We start from the raw sequence: 15,957 nt of genomic DNA, 5'->3' as shown, positions 1-15,957 counted from the left end.
TTTTGATTGCTATTTTTTTTAAAAAAAATTAAAAATTAATATTTTTTTCATTTCATTATTTAAAATTAAATTGATTGAGAATTGAGTTTCTTAATTGAGTTCAAGTCTAGATTTCATAAATTACAAGTTTGAAAGATTAACTTAGGTTTAAAAGATTCATCCAAGTTTACTTCTTTTTTGTTCTTTTTTTTAAACTTATATTTTTTTAGTTTTAATTTTCAACATTTATTTAATTACAGATTGTGCTTTGTTTTTTTATTTATTATCTATAAGATTTTTTACTAATTTTAAAAATAATTCATATTCTTTTAGGTCCTTTTATTGTTATTTTTTGTTGAATTTATTTTTTAATTTTTTTTGTTTTTTAATTAATTTAAATTAATTAATTAAATATAAATATAAGATAATTAACTTCATGATATTTTAATTAGTTTATTTTTTAAGTCATTGTTCTAACAACATATGTAATTTCTTTTGATATTGTGGTGTAACCTTTTATGGTAGTATTATAATTATTTTAATGAGTTTTTTCTAGTAGTGAAAAGTATCCATGATGGAGTGACGGATTATTAGTTTATTTTTTTATATATAGTTAATTATTATTATTTTTTTATTTTATTTATTATTAGTATTTTTTTAATTGTATTATTAAATTAATGAAACTTATTTAACAAGTAAAATTACTTATGTCCTAGATCTTTAACACTAGCATCATTTGATTTTTTTGTATGTCAAGAAAAATTTAATCTGACCAATGGTGTCTTGAGAGCATCAATATAGTACCGCTACTATTATAGATCTAACTAGCTAGTGGAAGTTTCGCAACGTAATTTACTCTATTATCAATTAAATTTCAAACCATTTTATTTTATCAAATTTTCTCAAATAAAAATCAACAGTATACAATTTCATCTCATCTATTATTGATGACATTTAAAAGATTTCAATCAATTTGCTTTTACTAATTAAGAGCTTCTGTCTAAAATAACAAACTAAGCCTTAATAAATTTACCATAAAAGATAATCCCAACAATAAATTATAATGTTTTTTTTCTCTTCTCCATTACATATAGTATAAGACTCTCCAAGGTTGGTTGTGCCAGTACAAAATATAGTAAGGATCTTGTTGTGTTGGAACGTAGAAACACAGGTATAAAAAAGGTATTTGAGCTCTCTAATTGTGTGCGTAGAAAATTAAAAATAAAATAGCGAGGGCATTATTATTTTCTTTGGGTATATTATTTCCTACAAAAATCAATGCTAAATAAAATCAATATTTGAATTTGATTATCAGAAAAAGATAATTTTTTTGCTACTAAGATTGCAACTATTTACATTAAGTATTTCTTTCCTTTTTCTTTTGATTTTTCCTTATTATCAGAGGTGTTATATCAAGATTCTTGCAATTGTTTTTTTTCTTTAAATGTGATTAGAGAATTAACCAAGGTATATAAGGTAAATATATATTTTTTTTTTATTTTGCTCGCACTGGTTGAGAATGTCAATTGCTTAGATGAGAGGTTTGTACTATATGTTTGGTGTCCCATAAAAGATATAAAGGAGGCGCGGATCATGTTGAACAGGGTACGACACTCTATATACCAGAAGAACTCTGAGGAAACATGTGCACGTGGTGATGTCTTTTGGAGCATTTTAATTCCAAATACATACTACTCCACGTCATTTCATCTGATGAAAAACAAAAAAACAGTGGAGCCCAACGCAGCGATGGTACTGTGTTTTGCAAAAATATATTATTTTTATTTAAAATTATTATACAAATTATAATACTTTGTATAGAGAAGTAGAGGATATTTTATTATGATATCGCCCTACAATTTTCCCTTAAGGCATGTTGGGATCTCTCTCAAATCTAATTAGGTGGAAGCATTTAAAAATCATGTGCAAATCAAACAAGTCGATAGTGATGTGACATTGTTTAAATTTAAAGAGATGAGATGTGCGTAAACTGATGTAATTTTTAAAATAAATATATTTGATAATATTATAATTATAAATTAATATTAGATCAATAATAAAAATTAAAACTACGATGAAACAAATATTTTATAAAAGAAAAAAAATTATGTTGATGATAAAATTTTTTAAAACTGAACAAAATAATTTATAGCAATACATAGTATTTTGTGAAGAAAAATACAATATTTTCACCACACGATTTAATTTTTTTGTTAATAAAAAACAAAAACAAATTATAAAGATAAATTTTTTAACAACTTAATATTAAAAAAAACCAACAAAAATAATTTTAGAAGGAAAAAAACCCATTAGAAAAAATATTATAGAAATTGATAATGTTTTGTATGGAAAACTACAATATTTTCTTTAATAAAATAAAATAAAATAACTATTTAGAAAAATATTGTAATAATCTATAGTATTTTGTGAGAAAAACTATAATATTTTTTTCATATGATTTAGTTTTATTTTAATTATAATTCTTAACCAACTCAATATTAAAAAAATAAAATTGACAAAGATAATTTTAAAAAAAATTATAAAAAATCATATGAAAAAACACCTCAACAATTCATAGTATTTTAAAGAAAAAAATTATAAAGCTAAATTCTTAATCAACTCAATATTAAAAAAAAATTGATAGAGATAATTTTAGAAAAAATAACAAAAAAACACAAGAAAAAGAAAAAAAATCGTGTTGGAAACACTGTAGTAATTTACAGTGTTTTGTGAAGAAAGCTACAATGCTTCCCCACATGATTTAACTTTATTTGTAATGACTTGTAATTGTAATTCCCAAACAGCTTAATATTAAAAAAAAATTAACAAAGATAATTTTAAAAAAATTATAAGAAAAAAATCATGTGGAGAGACACTACAACAATCCACAATATTTTTAAAGGAAAGTTACAATGCTTTCTCCACATGATTAAACTTTATCACAAAATTAAATTTTAATCAACTTAATATTAAAAAAAATAAAATTGATGAAGATAATTTAAAAAAAATATTAAAAAAAATAAAAACACAAAGAAACTGGAAAAAAATCAAGTGAGAAAAAATTATATCAATCCCTAGTGTTTGGTAAAGGAAAACTTGTATTTACTTGTAATTGCAATTCTTAACTAGCTCAATATTAAAAAATAAAATAAAATAAATAATTTTGGAGAAATTCATAAAAAAAACCTATGCAAAAAAATACTGTAGTTGGAGAAATTCATAAAAAAACCTATGCAAAAAAATACTGTAGCAATCAACAATGTTTTCAAGAAAAAAATTACAAAACTAAATTCTTAATCAGTTCAATATTAAAAAAAACAAATATAATTTTAAAAAATAAAAAATAAAATAGAAAATTTATATGGAAAAACACTGCAGAAATTTATAATATTTTTTTAAAAAAATTATAAAGTGAAATTTTTAACCAACTCAATATTTAAAAAGTAAAATCAACAAAAAAAAATTTGAAAAAAAATAAATGAAAAAAATAGAGAAATGTTGAAAAAAAAAGGAAAGAAATTTTGAAAAAAAAAGGAAAAGTTGGATAAAAATAAAAAAAATACAAAGTAAAAAAGAAATACATTATAAATTACTATTGTAATTCATATTTTATGCGTTATGTATTATTGTTGTAATTCACAATGCATTTGTAGGTGTGAGGAAATAATAATTTTCCCCACACCCTTTAGTTATATGTATACTTATTTAAGGGAAGATTGTTTAAATTAAAATTCATTCTATTAAAGGTATTGGGTTGTGACTTTTTTATTTATATTAATTTTTTATTTTATTTTTAGATTTATTTTATAGATAGATTAGGTTGTTTTTTAATTGATCAAGTTAAATCATGTTGAGATAATTCATATATAATTTAATTTTAAACTTAAATAGAATAATAAGTCAGATGAAGTAATTTTAAAATTTAAATGCTAAATTTAATTTAATAATAATATTATATGCTATTTGTGGAGCCTAATACGAGGTAGAAAGAAACAACTCAACTCTCTGCCTCTTAAAATTGAGATCCTTTGTTTACATGCATCAGGCATTACATGTTAGAGGTTGAAAAAATAGGGTAGTGTATATGAGATTAGAAGGATATTACCTAAAAATTTAAAAAAAATTTGCCAAGAAAAATGTTTATGCTTTTTGGTTATTTTTCTATAACAGCTACTTTGAATTTTTATAAAAATATTTAACATATTCTCTTATAAATTATAAATGTAAAGTAGGGATTTAATTTGTAATACTCTTCTAATTAAATATGTTGACAAGTTCTTCAATAACATATGTTTAATAACAAATGTTTAATGCTAATTAGAACTTTTAAAATGATCAAAAAAACATCATATTCATTCATCTAAAGATGATTGTTTAATTTACTTCAACTAAAAAAAATAATAATAGAACAATAGATGAAAGACATATCATCCCTTCTTTTTAATAACACTCCAAGCATCATGTAGCTTGTTTTGAATTCTTAAAAATTAGGGTTTTAATTAGAATTTTCATTATAGTTCCTGAATTTTAAATTTAAGTACATGTATCTTCAATTAACCTAAAAAGATTTATGGATCATGCAATTAGATTCTTAGAAATGTCAAATGAAATCTTTTAATTCAAGTGTTTTTTATAACTTGATCATTGATTTCTAAATTATGCAATTTAGTTTTTAAATGATTGTTAAACTTTTAATTTGTCTCAATTTAACCTCTAATATAGTTAATCTTGGTCCTTAAATATATTCATGCATTTCTGTTTTTAATTTTGAATCTCTTTAATTAAATTATTAATTGGCTCACGAATCTTCTTTTCTTTGAAGTTAAGCCTTTAAATTGACCAATTAATATATTAAAATTTAAAATTAATCCCCAAAACTTATAATTCATGTAATTGAATTTAAATTAGACTTTCAAACTTGATTTTTCTTTTATAAAATTCTAAATTAAGCAAATGAAATCGATTAATAGTTGAATCAATCACTAATAAAAAGATTGAAATTTAGGTGTGCCTTGATAACCATGTGGTTGTGTATGTACCTTGACATGGAAACATCCTAAGCCAATACAAACTACGCCACTCAGCTTTATTGAATCCGGATTTATGAGACAAGGAATCCATAACATAAGCTTTAGTAGATTTGTTAGGATTTCCTGTGGTAGAATCTATAATGAACGGAGTAAAGGAGAACAAGCCTTCTGCTAATTAGCTTTAACCCCTAATGTGTTCTCTCATACCTATAAATGGTGGCATGAAATCAAATGGTAATGCCTGCCATGAGCAAAGAGGCAGTACTCGTTACATTCTGCTAATTAGCTTTAAACCCTAATTAGCTTTAGATGTTGATGCATTGAGGTATTTGACTTATGTGAACCAATGTATATGGACAAACAACCACGTATGGAGGCTTAGGGTGGTTGCTATTATCATTACTAGACTCAACGCCCTCTCCAGCCTTGGTAGTAGTATGAACAAATTGTTTATCAACTAGTGAATTGACCCAAGTGTTGTTCTTTGGTGACATCTTCGCTCCACCAGACATCCCAAAAAATGCTTACTAGAAAACACTATTTCCCAGAAAAGGCATGTAACGAGGTCTAGCATATTAACGAAGGAGTAAGCTCATTTTAAAATCACTAGGAATTAAGAACCGACTAGAATAATAAATACAACTAAGATAGGTTTGTTTTTTATAATTTATTTTTTAAAAACATTATTTTTAAAATTTGTTTAGATTTATTTACTATTAAAAAAGTTGGTTAACAAAAAATACTTTTTAGTTAAAAAAAAATTTAGCTTAGTTTTCAGCAAAATATTTTTTTTAAAAAATTTGGGTGGAAAACACTTTTTGAAAGTTATGAAAAATTTAAAAATATCATATTATTTATTGATTATATCAAATTTAGTCCTCAAACTTTTGACTGCTATATATATATATATATATATATATTTTGTTTTGAATATTTATTTTTTAATTTTATCTCTTAAAATTTAATTTTTATATTAACTTTGGTCCTCATTTTTATAATTGTTATTTGTTTTTCCCTATTATTTTTTTATTGAAATTTTTTATCAATCAACTTTGATCCTCATTCTTTTGATTGTTACTTATTTTATTTGAAATAATTTATGAAATGTTAATTATTATTATTTTAATTACTTCATCTTTTATTTTTTTTTATTTTTTAGATTTGATCTCTATTATTTTGATTATTATTTATTTTATTTGAGATAATTTATGAAATGATATTTTTTTTCAATTTCATTCTCATTCAACTTTTTAATTTTTAAGATTTGTTTATCATTATTTTAATAAACTTGAGAAAAATAAAACATTAATAAGTTATTTTCCAGCTTATTTTTTATGACATAACCAAATAATAAAAAGTGTTTTCCAACTTATTTTTCATTATACTATCCAATATCATAAAATAATTTACTTTCTCAAAATTCATTTAAAAAAAAACTATTTTCCAAGCAAACAATTAGCCCTAAAAGTAAAAGTAAAAGTAAATGAAATAAAGCAAATAACTAAAAGCAAATTGAATAAAAGCAAATAGAATAGAGAAGAAAATTAATAATCTTGAAATCCATTTATGTGAGAATATACAATGAAGAAACGACTTTTATATATATGTCTCCATTATGTAAATTTCAAAATTAGAATTTAACTTGGATTTCTCATAATTACGACCCAACTCAGAAATGTTCCAACCATAAAGAAATCAAAGAATCCACTTTGAATTTGAATTAATAACTTTGAGTCCTCCAACTCCACGTTATTTTAAAAACATATCACTTAAATTTCAAAAATTCGGCCTTAATCGTAACCCACCGATTTCAATCCAATCAAATACTAATCGAGGCCTGATCTGCAATCCAATACCGATCGAGGCCTGATCTATAACTCTTCGATTCTAATTCAATTCAATGTTAACTTGTCGCAAACCCAAAATCAGATTTGGGTGCCAACAATTGTTACCATCTCAGTTCCTCAAGTCATGTCTTCTGATGTTTCTCTCTATTTTTATTTTATTTACTGAAACATAATAATTTTTTCATCTTTTCACCTTTACTTTCTCCTAAAGGTGTCTATGTCATCTTTTCACCTTTAGTTTCTCCTAAAGGTGTCTATGTCCAACCAAAGAATCTTTCTGCTTAGTTGCACTCGAGCTCTCCAATTTAGAGAAAATGGACTATAAAAGAGCCTTCAGTTCGAGACTTGCCGGAGAGTTTTTCCTTGTGCCATTTTGGTATAGGGCTGGGAGAACCTGAGGCCTTGCATCTGCTTTGAGAGCAAAGCCGACTATAGCTTTGTTTCCTTAAGTTGTAATACCCAGCCCACTTGTCCCAAAACTCTCAAACTGTTCATAGAACAACATTTAAATACTGGTTAGAATCTTCAAGCATGCTAGTCGCTTATCCATAAATGGTGGACGCTACGACTTTGGTCAAACGCTCAGACAGATATAGCTTCTGTATATTTGACAGTTTTATTTTTATTCCAATTAAGTAGGTTGGGGGTGTTTGCTCCGTTTATTTCATGATGAATAATTTTTTAAAATATATTTTTAATTTTTTTTTATGTTCGTATAATGTTTATTATTGTGAAATCTAATAATCAAAAAATATTTTTCAATAAAAAGAAAATTTAATTTGGTTTTAAAAAAATATTTTCTTTTATTTTAATATGTTCATATAATGTTTATTATTGTGAAAACTAATAATCAAAAAATATTTTTCAATGAAAAGAAAATTTAATTTGATTTTAAAAAAATATTTTCTTTTATTTTAAGTGAAATATAATTTTAAAAAGCTGGAAAAAAATTCTAAAATAACATATTATATTAAATTTTATTTTTAATTTTTTTGATATATATAGTTTTTTTTTTAAATTTTATTTCTTATAATTTGATTTAATTTGATTTTTGTATCAATTTTAGTTTTTTTTTATTATTATTTGTTTTTCTCTTATCTTTTGTTTAATTTAGATTTTTTTATCTATCATATTTGGTTTTTTTTAATGTTATTTATTTTATTTAAAATAATTAATGAAATTGATTTTTTTTCAAGTTTATCCTCCTTAAACCTTTTCATTTATCATATTTGATTTTTTATAATTTTTATTTATTTTATTTAAAATTATTTATAAAATTAATTTTTTTAATTTTTAATATTTTTAAATTTTTTATTTGTCAATTTTAATCTCTATTTTTTTTAATAAACTTATAAATAAATAATATATTATTGTTTTTATCATTTTTATTAAACTTGGATTGACTTAACATATTTACTTTACTTAAAATTTAGATTAATTTGAGTTAAAAAAAAAATCTTTGACTGATTAAGAAAGAAATCTCAAGTTAACCTCTCAAAACCTAGCACTTAACCCATTGATTTTATTTTAAAAAAAGATTGGTCAAATTAACATCATTTCATTTTGATTGTTTTTTCGGGGTTAATTCAATTATATCCTATCTGAGAACCGGGACTAAAGCTACCTTGTCATGTATCTCTTAGGCCTTCCATGAAGACAAGTAAATAAATTCAGCTAACATAAAAAACAAAAATAGCATAAAGCACAGTGCATCTTAAACAATTTTTCCATGACACCTCGTCTCCTCTCAAACTAAAAAGGAAAAAAAACCACACACACAGAGATCAAGAAACTTGGGAGAAGGAAATCCACTCCACCCTCTACCTACATTTTGGAGTAAGAAGTTTCAATTTATTGAATAAAACTATTAAAAAGAAAAGACAGGAAAAACGTGTAATGATGAAAACACTTGCACAAAAAAATACAAGGTTGGCGACACGATGATGGAATAACTGAGCGATACAAAACATTCTTATCTTCCATGTATGATTGCGTGTCTATATATATATATATATAAGACCGAAATTTTCATTCCCATTTCTATTGTTTATTTCTTATTATCATATGAAAGTTCAATTGTTAGATTGAGATCTGTTTCCCCGGAATGAAAGTTTATAAGATTGCTATGTGTACTTGACGTTGTAATAACTTTTATAATTATAATTTATTTAAAATATAGTTTGTATCATAATTTAAAATGAACTCTCCGAATACTTTTTTATAACCAAATTATTTTTAAAATTACAGTCAGAATAAAAACGTCTTCACAACCAAAAAGACAAGTGGAGCCTAAAACACCCATCCATCCGTGGTCCACTCACAGCCGTCTCTTAAAAAAATGCAATAATCCTATTAACGACACTGAATTTACCAAGTGTTTAGTTCTATTAAAAGTTGGAAGTTTGCTGCAAGGAACGTAAATGCTTGATAGTACAAAAGTCATTATGGTGCAGTGAGCTGTCTAGCTGTGGCATCATTTGTCACTTTCTAGCATGATTAATGTAATTATAGTTATTTTAAAATATTTTTTATTTTAAAATATATTAAAACAAATATTTTTTATTTTTTAAAAATAATTTTTAATATTAGTATATCAAATACTAAAAATAATTAATTTAAAATAAAAAATAAAAAATATTATTTTTTTAAAAATAATTTAAAAATATAAAAACAAACCCACCACACCAACGCTTTCATCTTACCTTACCTGGCTATGATGGCCCTAAATCGGTCATAGAACACAAGTATTAAGTAATGGGAAAAACCAAATACAAAGGTAAAGTATAAGGCCAAACCACCCTGTTCCAAAGATTATTAATCTTGTGAAGTAATAGGAACTGGATTCTTTATTTGTTTAATCATTTCACAAAATATTCCGTTGATGATTGCCTAATTAGCCAACTGTATACGTATCTTTTACCCCATTGAGCAGCTGCTGCTCTAACTACTTGCCTTTCTCACTGCTTCCTTTATTTTTTTCTTTCTGAAAGTTTTTCCGCCCCTCTTTTTAGACCTCAAGTTGGAGAAAGTCATTCTAATCATAATGGCATTACCTCAAGAAAGAAACAGAAAATCACTGCAACAAGAAACAACTGATCTTAATCCTAGAGTCATTATAAATATGCCAGAAATTTATTAAACCTCGAAAACAGGATTTCACGGGGTAAAAGAGAATTAAAGACACCCAGCTTTCATGTGATTTATTAGTTGATTTTTGCTCATCAATCTTTTGTCCCTTAGCCAAAATGCAGAGCTGTACTGTCGAATAGGGTCCCAATAACCTTTTGGCTCCTAGCACTTAGTTCCCACCCAGCACTTCTCAGTTTGTCACCTGCTGATAGCTTTTAAGCCTTAGCAATGTCCATGATCCTACTCACATTCTCCCATAAAAACACCTTTGCTCCCCTTGCCCACCATCATCTTCTTTAGACACATTTATTGAAGTTACTTAATCATAGGTGTACTGATTTCATAATAAATTAATGGCTTCCTTTCGCTCAATATTCTTGGCAATGTTCACGGTCTTTATGGCCTGTTTTTCCTCACCAGCTTTGACATCTCAAATACACGCACAGTTCTCTACTATATCAGCAGCCCCTGCATTTTTGCATGATGCCCCCTCATTCTCTCCTCCAACTTTATCACCAGATATTGAACCGTTGTTTCCTACTCCTGGAATTGGAGCACCTTCTCCTGCTGAGTCATCAATACCAACCATTCCTTCAAATCCAAGCCCTCCAAATCCAGATGACGTGCTAGCTCCTGGCCCTGCAGGATCGTCAATCTCACCTTCTGGTTCTTTGCCAGCCTATTCTTCAGTGTCTCTAACTTCATCAGGACCTTTAAACTTAGCTGTTTTTCTTGGTTTGCTGGTGTTTTGCTTAGTGCAGCCTTCTGGTATCATATGAGGTTCTCTCGGTGACAGCTCAATTATTGTTAATCGTGGTTCCAATTTTATTTTTTTAATGTTTCGACATTTCTTCTTTTTCATATACTTGCATATATTTTATATGTTTTGTTGTGTTGTTTGGTGAATGAAAGTGTGTGTGGCATTGTTGTGAGTTTGTGATACGAATCCCTTCAAAAGACAAACTGTAATTTAATAAAGTTGTAGTCCCATTTCTTTGCATCTCAGTGTTCTTGGGGAGACATAATGAGGGTTTATTTGAAGATTACAGGAGGTTTATCTAGATGTGGTGAAGTAGTAAATTTTGATTCTGTCACTGTGCTTGTTTGATTGCATGCTTTGCTAGCCATGAGGATTCTCTAATCACCAATGTATAGTTTTCTCTCTTTTCCTTTCTACTATGCCATGTTTTATTGACAACTCGGCTGTGAGGTTGCATATTCTAACTCGTCTGTGAGGGTGCATATTCTATATTTCCAAACAATTTTTTTTTTTACTTAATATTATCATTTATCTTATAAAACTAAAGATCACCTAATTATAAGATTTGATTGAACAACGTTAAGCTGATTTCACAAGAGTGTAAAACAGTATCCTAATAAAATAAGATGAGAATTGTTTCATGAGCATATCAAGGCAAGCTATGTGCGAGACAAACAAGATTATAAGGAAAAAAAAGTTGTTATTTAATTTTTTAATATATAGAAACCTTAACTAGTTTCTTAACTAATTTTTTTAAAGGTTTTTAATAAGGGATTAACATTAAGTTGTATGGCTATTAGTTTTTAATAACAAAATATGTTTAATGTGCTTGCATGCATATATTTTTTTAAATTGATATATGTTTATTTTTTATGATGAAATATAAAATTACATATTAATTGCTTCTATTATACCTTAAGCAATTTTATAGGATAATTTCCAATGATGGTTCATAAATTTTATATTGTGATTTACAAATAAATACAATCAATATGTCAAAAATATTTTTTATGCAGATATTTATAATAAAGTTTTATGTTCAAAATTTTTACTATTCTTTTAGTAAACTTTTCAGGATAATACCAAATGCTAGTTTACTTATTCTTAGTAGATCATGATTAATAAAATCCTTAACCAAAACTTCAATAATTATTTATTTGAAAGATGAGTAGAAAAGATTTTTTCCAAGTAATTTTATTATTTTCTTGTCAACTTCTAAGGATAAAACCATCAATAATTTATTTATTCTATATCAATCCATGAATAAAAAAACCTTGAAAAAAATAATCACAAGTTAAAAATATATTATTGTTATTGTTATTGTTATTTTTTTAAAGAAAGTATTTTATTTTTGTTGATTTATAGAATAAAAATCATTTTGGGGTTTTTTCGTCCAATATCTATAAACCCGTTGAGGTTTTTTTTTATCCTATATCAATATATGATACTAAAACTACAAACCAATGTTTACAAGTCAAAAATAATTTTATTTTTCAAAATGATCTTATCACTATTTTTAAATTGATTTCTAAGGATAAAAATTATTGATTGTTTTTTTATCCCATATCAATCTATTATAATAAATTCATGAATGCGCAACACAATTATTTATCCGTACATATCCACCACATCAACACATTAAATTCACATTGGGCACACAAACCACACAATATTACAACATCATAAAAAAAACAATTCAATCATTCAAAAACATATATAATAATCCTAATAATTCACATCAAATTAAATATCATTATCCATAAACAAATCAATATCAAAAAAATCCCATAATTGATCATGCATGTTCAAAAAATACATTTAGGTGCGAAATCAATCTTTTTAGAAGGTTAAAGTAAACTGAAATCAACTTGAAATCACTGAAACAACTTTGGTGCGTACAGTTCACGCGCGTCCATGGATGGTGGTGTGTGCAATCACACTCTAATGACTTGAACAAATTGAGACCCACTAGATTGCATAGATCATCAACTCCTCTTTCTTATTTGGCTGACGGTGAGGCAAACACACTAAGGAAAGAGATCTAACCACTTTGAGCTTCAACTCTCTTCTCTCTTTGCTTTATTTCTTCTTTAATAGTAGTTGTTGCCATCGCTGGTGGATGGTCGTAAAAGAAAGACACCGACCCCCCCAACCACTGGGATTTAGCTTTCTTTATCTACGTGCGCATTGTGTCAGCATTGGCGACAAAGAGGTTGGCTTTACTAAAGTGAAGAAGAAGGGGTGGGCCCTCCAAATGTCATATTTTGGCTGAGTTTATCGTACTTCCAACCCTTATGTTTGGGTGTGTTTGACATTGTGGTAGCTTTTGTGGTTGCGATTTGAAAAAAAGCTATTTTATAAAAATCACTTTTAGTTGAGTTTGACTTTATAAAATATGTATTTGGCTAAAATTATGGTTAAAATTGAAGTTGAACAAAAAACAGTTTGATAAGTTTAATTAAAAATGCTTTTTATATTGAGGTTTGGTAATAAAATGACTAAAAAGAACATTTATTAATATTTTTAAAACTAAAATAATGTAGATTTAATTATTATTACATTATGAAATGAATAATCCTTTAGGAAAAGGTTATTATTTTATCTCATTAAACTATTTGCAATTCCATCGTGTATAAAATCCATACAGGAAGGCCTTTACGATCCATGACTTTTTTAGTGTGCAACAACATTAAGTAAAAAATTATCGGGAACAAAATTGGGATTGCGATCAAATTTTACAAATGCCACATCATCTTACGATCTCCTTCTAATATAATTATATAATGTCATTAATTTAACTATAATTTGAACTTGCGTTTTGTATGGATAAGAAGTCATGTTTTGTAAAATTCTCTACCTCTGTTTTCATACTTCAAAAGAACATTCTATCACATTACATAGTGATGAATGTGCACAATTAAAGACTTCTTCCCGACCTATCACATTACGTAGTGATAAGTGTGCACAATTAAAGACTTCTTCCTGACCTATCACATTACGTAGTGATAAGTGTGCATAATTAAAGACTTCTTCCCAACCTTTTGGTTGTCCATAAAGCGTAAAATCTTATAAGTGATACCTCTCACTTTTATACGGACCTAAATGCCCATACTCATTGGGATATCCAACATCAATCAATCAAATAGTATTTACCCATAATTAAAAATAACTTGCAAAACTTTACATTAAATTAGTAAATAAAAATGCATATTATTAAACTTACATTAGTTGTGATTCAATTTTGTATCATATCACTAACTTCTGGTGGTTATATTGCTATTGTTAATAGCCTCAAGAAAAATACATGTATCATATGCACTATCTTTCCATCCTTCCCACACAAACATGAATTGCATGTTAAAAATATAAGTAACCATAATGTTTAATGTCAGTGAATCTTTTCTTCTAATAAATAGAATTTGATTTTCATATAATATACAAGCATAAACATCATCAATTATACCAATACAATTCTATATGAATTAACAAATGACAATTAGATTGTAATTATTTAACAATATTCATTAAACAATTTACTTGACCTTAACAATAAAAAAAAATACGTCTCACCTTGAAATGAGGCATATATCTTGAATTCATTACAATTTCTTTTTGAGTGCTTGTAAATTTAGAATCTTTAGGTTTATGACATTTACCACAAATAAACATACTACTTTAAAGACTTCTTTTATATATCTACTAATAATTTAACTAGAATATTGAAATCTCTCATGCACTTTTCTATTTGAAGCCCTTAATGTTATTGTATATAGAAATATTGTCATTTTCTCAAGAACGCTCTTCTTTCTTGAAGGTTTTAACCCATTTTGTGTTTCTAAATCATTCCAAAGGCTCAAGAAAGTTGTAGTGTCCATCTTAAACATGTTAACACATCATTTTCGAGAAAACCCCACTCCTCGAAAAGCGCACTTTGTGGGTCCAAGTAAGCAAGTAAAACCCTTGCTATCCCGGGCTCTTATAAGATATGCATGCTCTGACTCGAACTCGAGACCTACTGTGTAGATCTCAAGCCCTTTGCCACCACGCTACGCCCCTTGGGGACATACTTGTATTGTATGAAACCATTCAAGGTTCTTTGTGCATACAATTAATATAATATATATTTATAGCCCAAGCTATGCATAAACTTAATTTTTGCATATCAAACTGGCACCTAAAAAGTGATTCTCAATCCTCATCATTGTCATTTTTATCGGTAATGTCATCATTATCGTCTTTGTTATCATTGTCGTTATTGTTTTCTTCATCGTCTCTATCATCACCAACCCTTCTAGAGCCACCATTGCCTTTACAATCATGATAATTAATATGGTCTTTAATATGATTAATTACATTTTTATAATAATTATCAAAATTTTTATTAAATATAATATTAAATTGTGGATCATTCATTAAATTGTGGATTATCCATATCTATCGTGTAAATAAATAAATGAATAATGTTTTCAAAAAACCCCAAATATATATATATGAAAAAAATTAATAAATAATTGGAAAGAATGAATTTATGACTTGCCTATCAAAACTGCAATGTGCTATTAATTGCATATAACTATTTTAGTAGAGATGTTCCTAGTCAAGACAGTTTTTTTTTTTTTTTGCAGAATACCGAATAAAGGAAATGATGTTTGGCACGAAACAATTGCAGTTGTTTGCCGATATTGTATTTCAGGTGAGCTTCCAATCATTTATTCTATATGGAAAATTTCAATATGCTCAATAATTATCTATGTCTCTTTTGTATAGATTATGCAGTGGAATTAATTCTGCTCCACTACAACCTTATGTCTATGAGCTGGAACAATTGGATTCCAGTGTCCTGTCTTTTTTTTCCTTATTTTCTCCATGTGATAGTTGTCAAGATTTTGTTTTATCTCAATTGTTCACGATTCAAGTTCTTAAAGTTTCGGACTTCCTTTCCTTTTACTGTCGTTTTGCTTGTATAATAAAATAATTGATTCAAGTTATAATATCAAATGCTTGAATAATTGACATGAAAGTCCGAAATATGTGGCACATCACCCTTGTTGTTTGCTTTTGGCAAACCTACAGCAGGCAATGTTGTGCCAACAATTTTGCTTACATTGTGGTCTAGATACCGACAGTTCTGTTCTTTTTTTTCTTTTTTTTTTTAATTCATTTTAATTGGACATTCCTTTCTGGTTTTCATGGTGTTCAAACTCCTTGTTAA

The 15,957-nt window shown here is 26.6% G+C and overlaps 1 protein-coding gene across 1 annotated transcript; it reads left to right on the top strand.

Annotated features, from left to right (window-relative positions):
• The first annotated feature begins 10,206 nt into the window (after window positions 1-10,206).
• Window positions 10,207-11,040, top strand: LOC105115720 (classical arabinogalactan protein 26-like). Its single transcript, XM_011012709.1, has one exon. It carries the CDS (start codon window positions 10,339-10,341, stop codon window positions 10,762-10,764), a length of 426 nt encoding a protein of 141 aa, XP_011011011.1. The 5' UTR covers window positions 10,207-10,338; the 3' UTR covers window positions 10,765-11,040.
• Window positions 11,041-15,957: the final 4,917 nt, after the last annotated feature.

The sequence above is a fragment of the Populus euphratica genome, unplaced genomic scaffold, assembly GCF_000495115.2.
Source record: "Populus euphratica unplaced genomic scaffold, PopEup_1.0 scaffold751.1, whole genome shotgun sequence".
In the NCBI taxonomy this organism is placed as follows: domain Eukaryota; kingdom Viridiplantae; phylum Streptophyta; class Magnoliopsida; order Malpighiales; family Salicaceae; genus Populus; species Populus euphratica.
The sequence above is the reverse complement of the archived record's forward strand: the minus strand, read 5'-3'. Positions and strand labels throughout refer to the sequence as shown.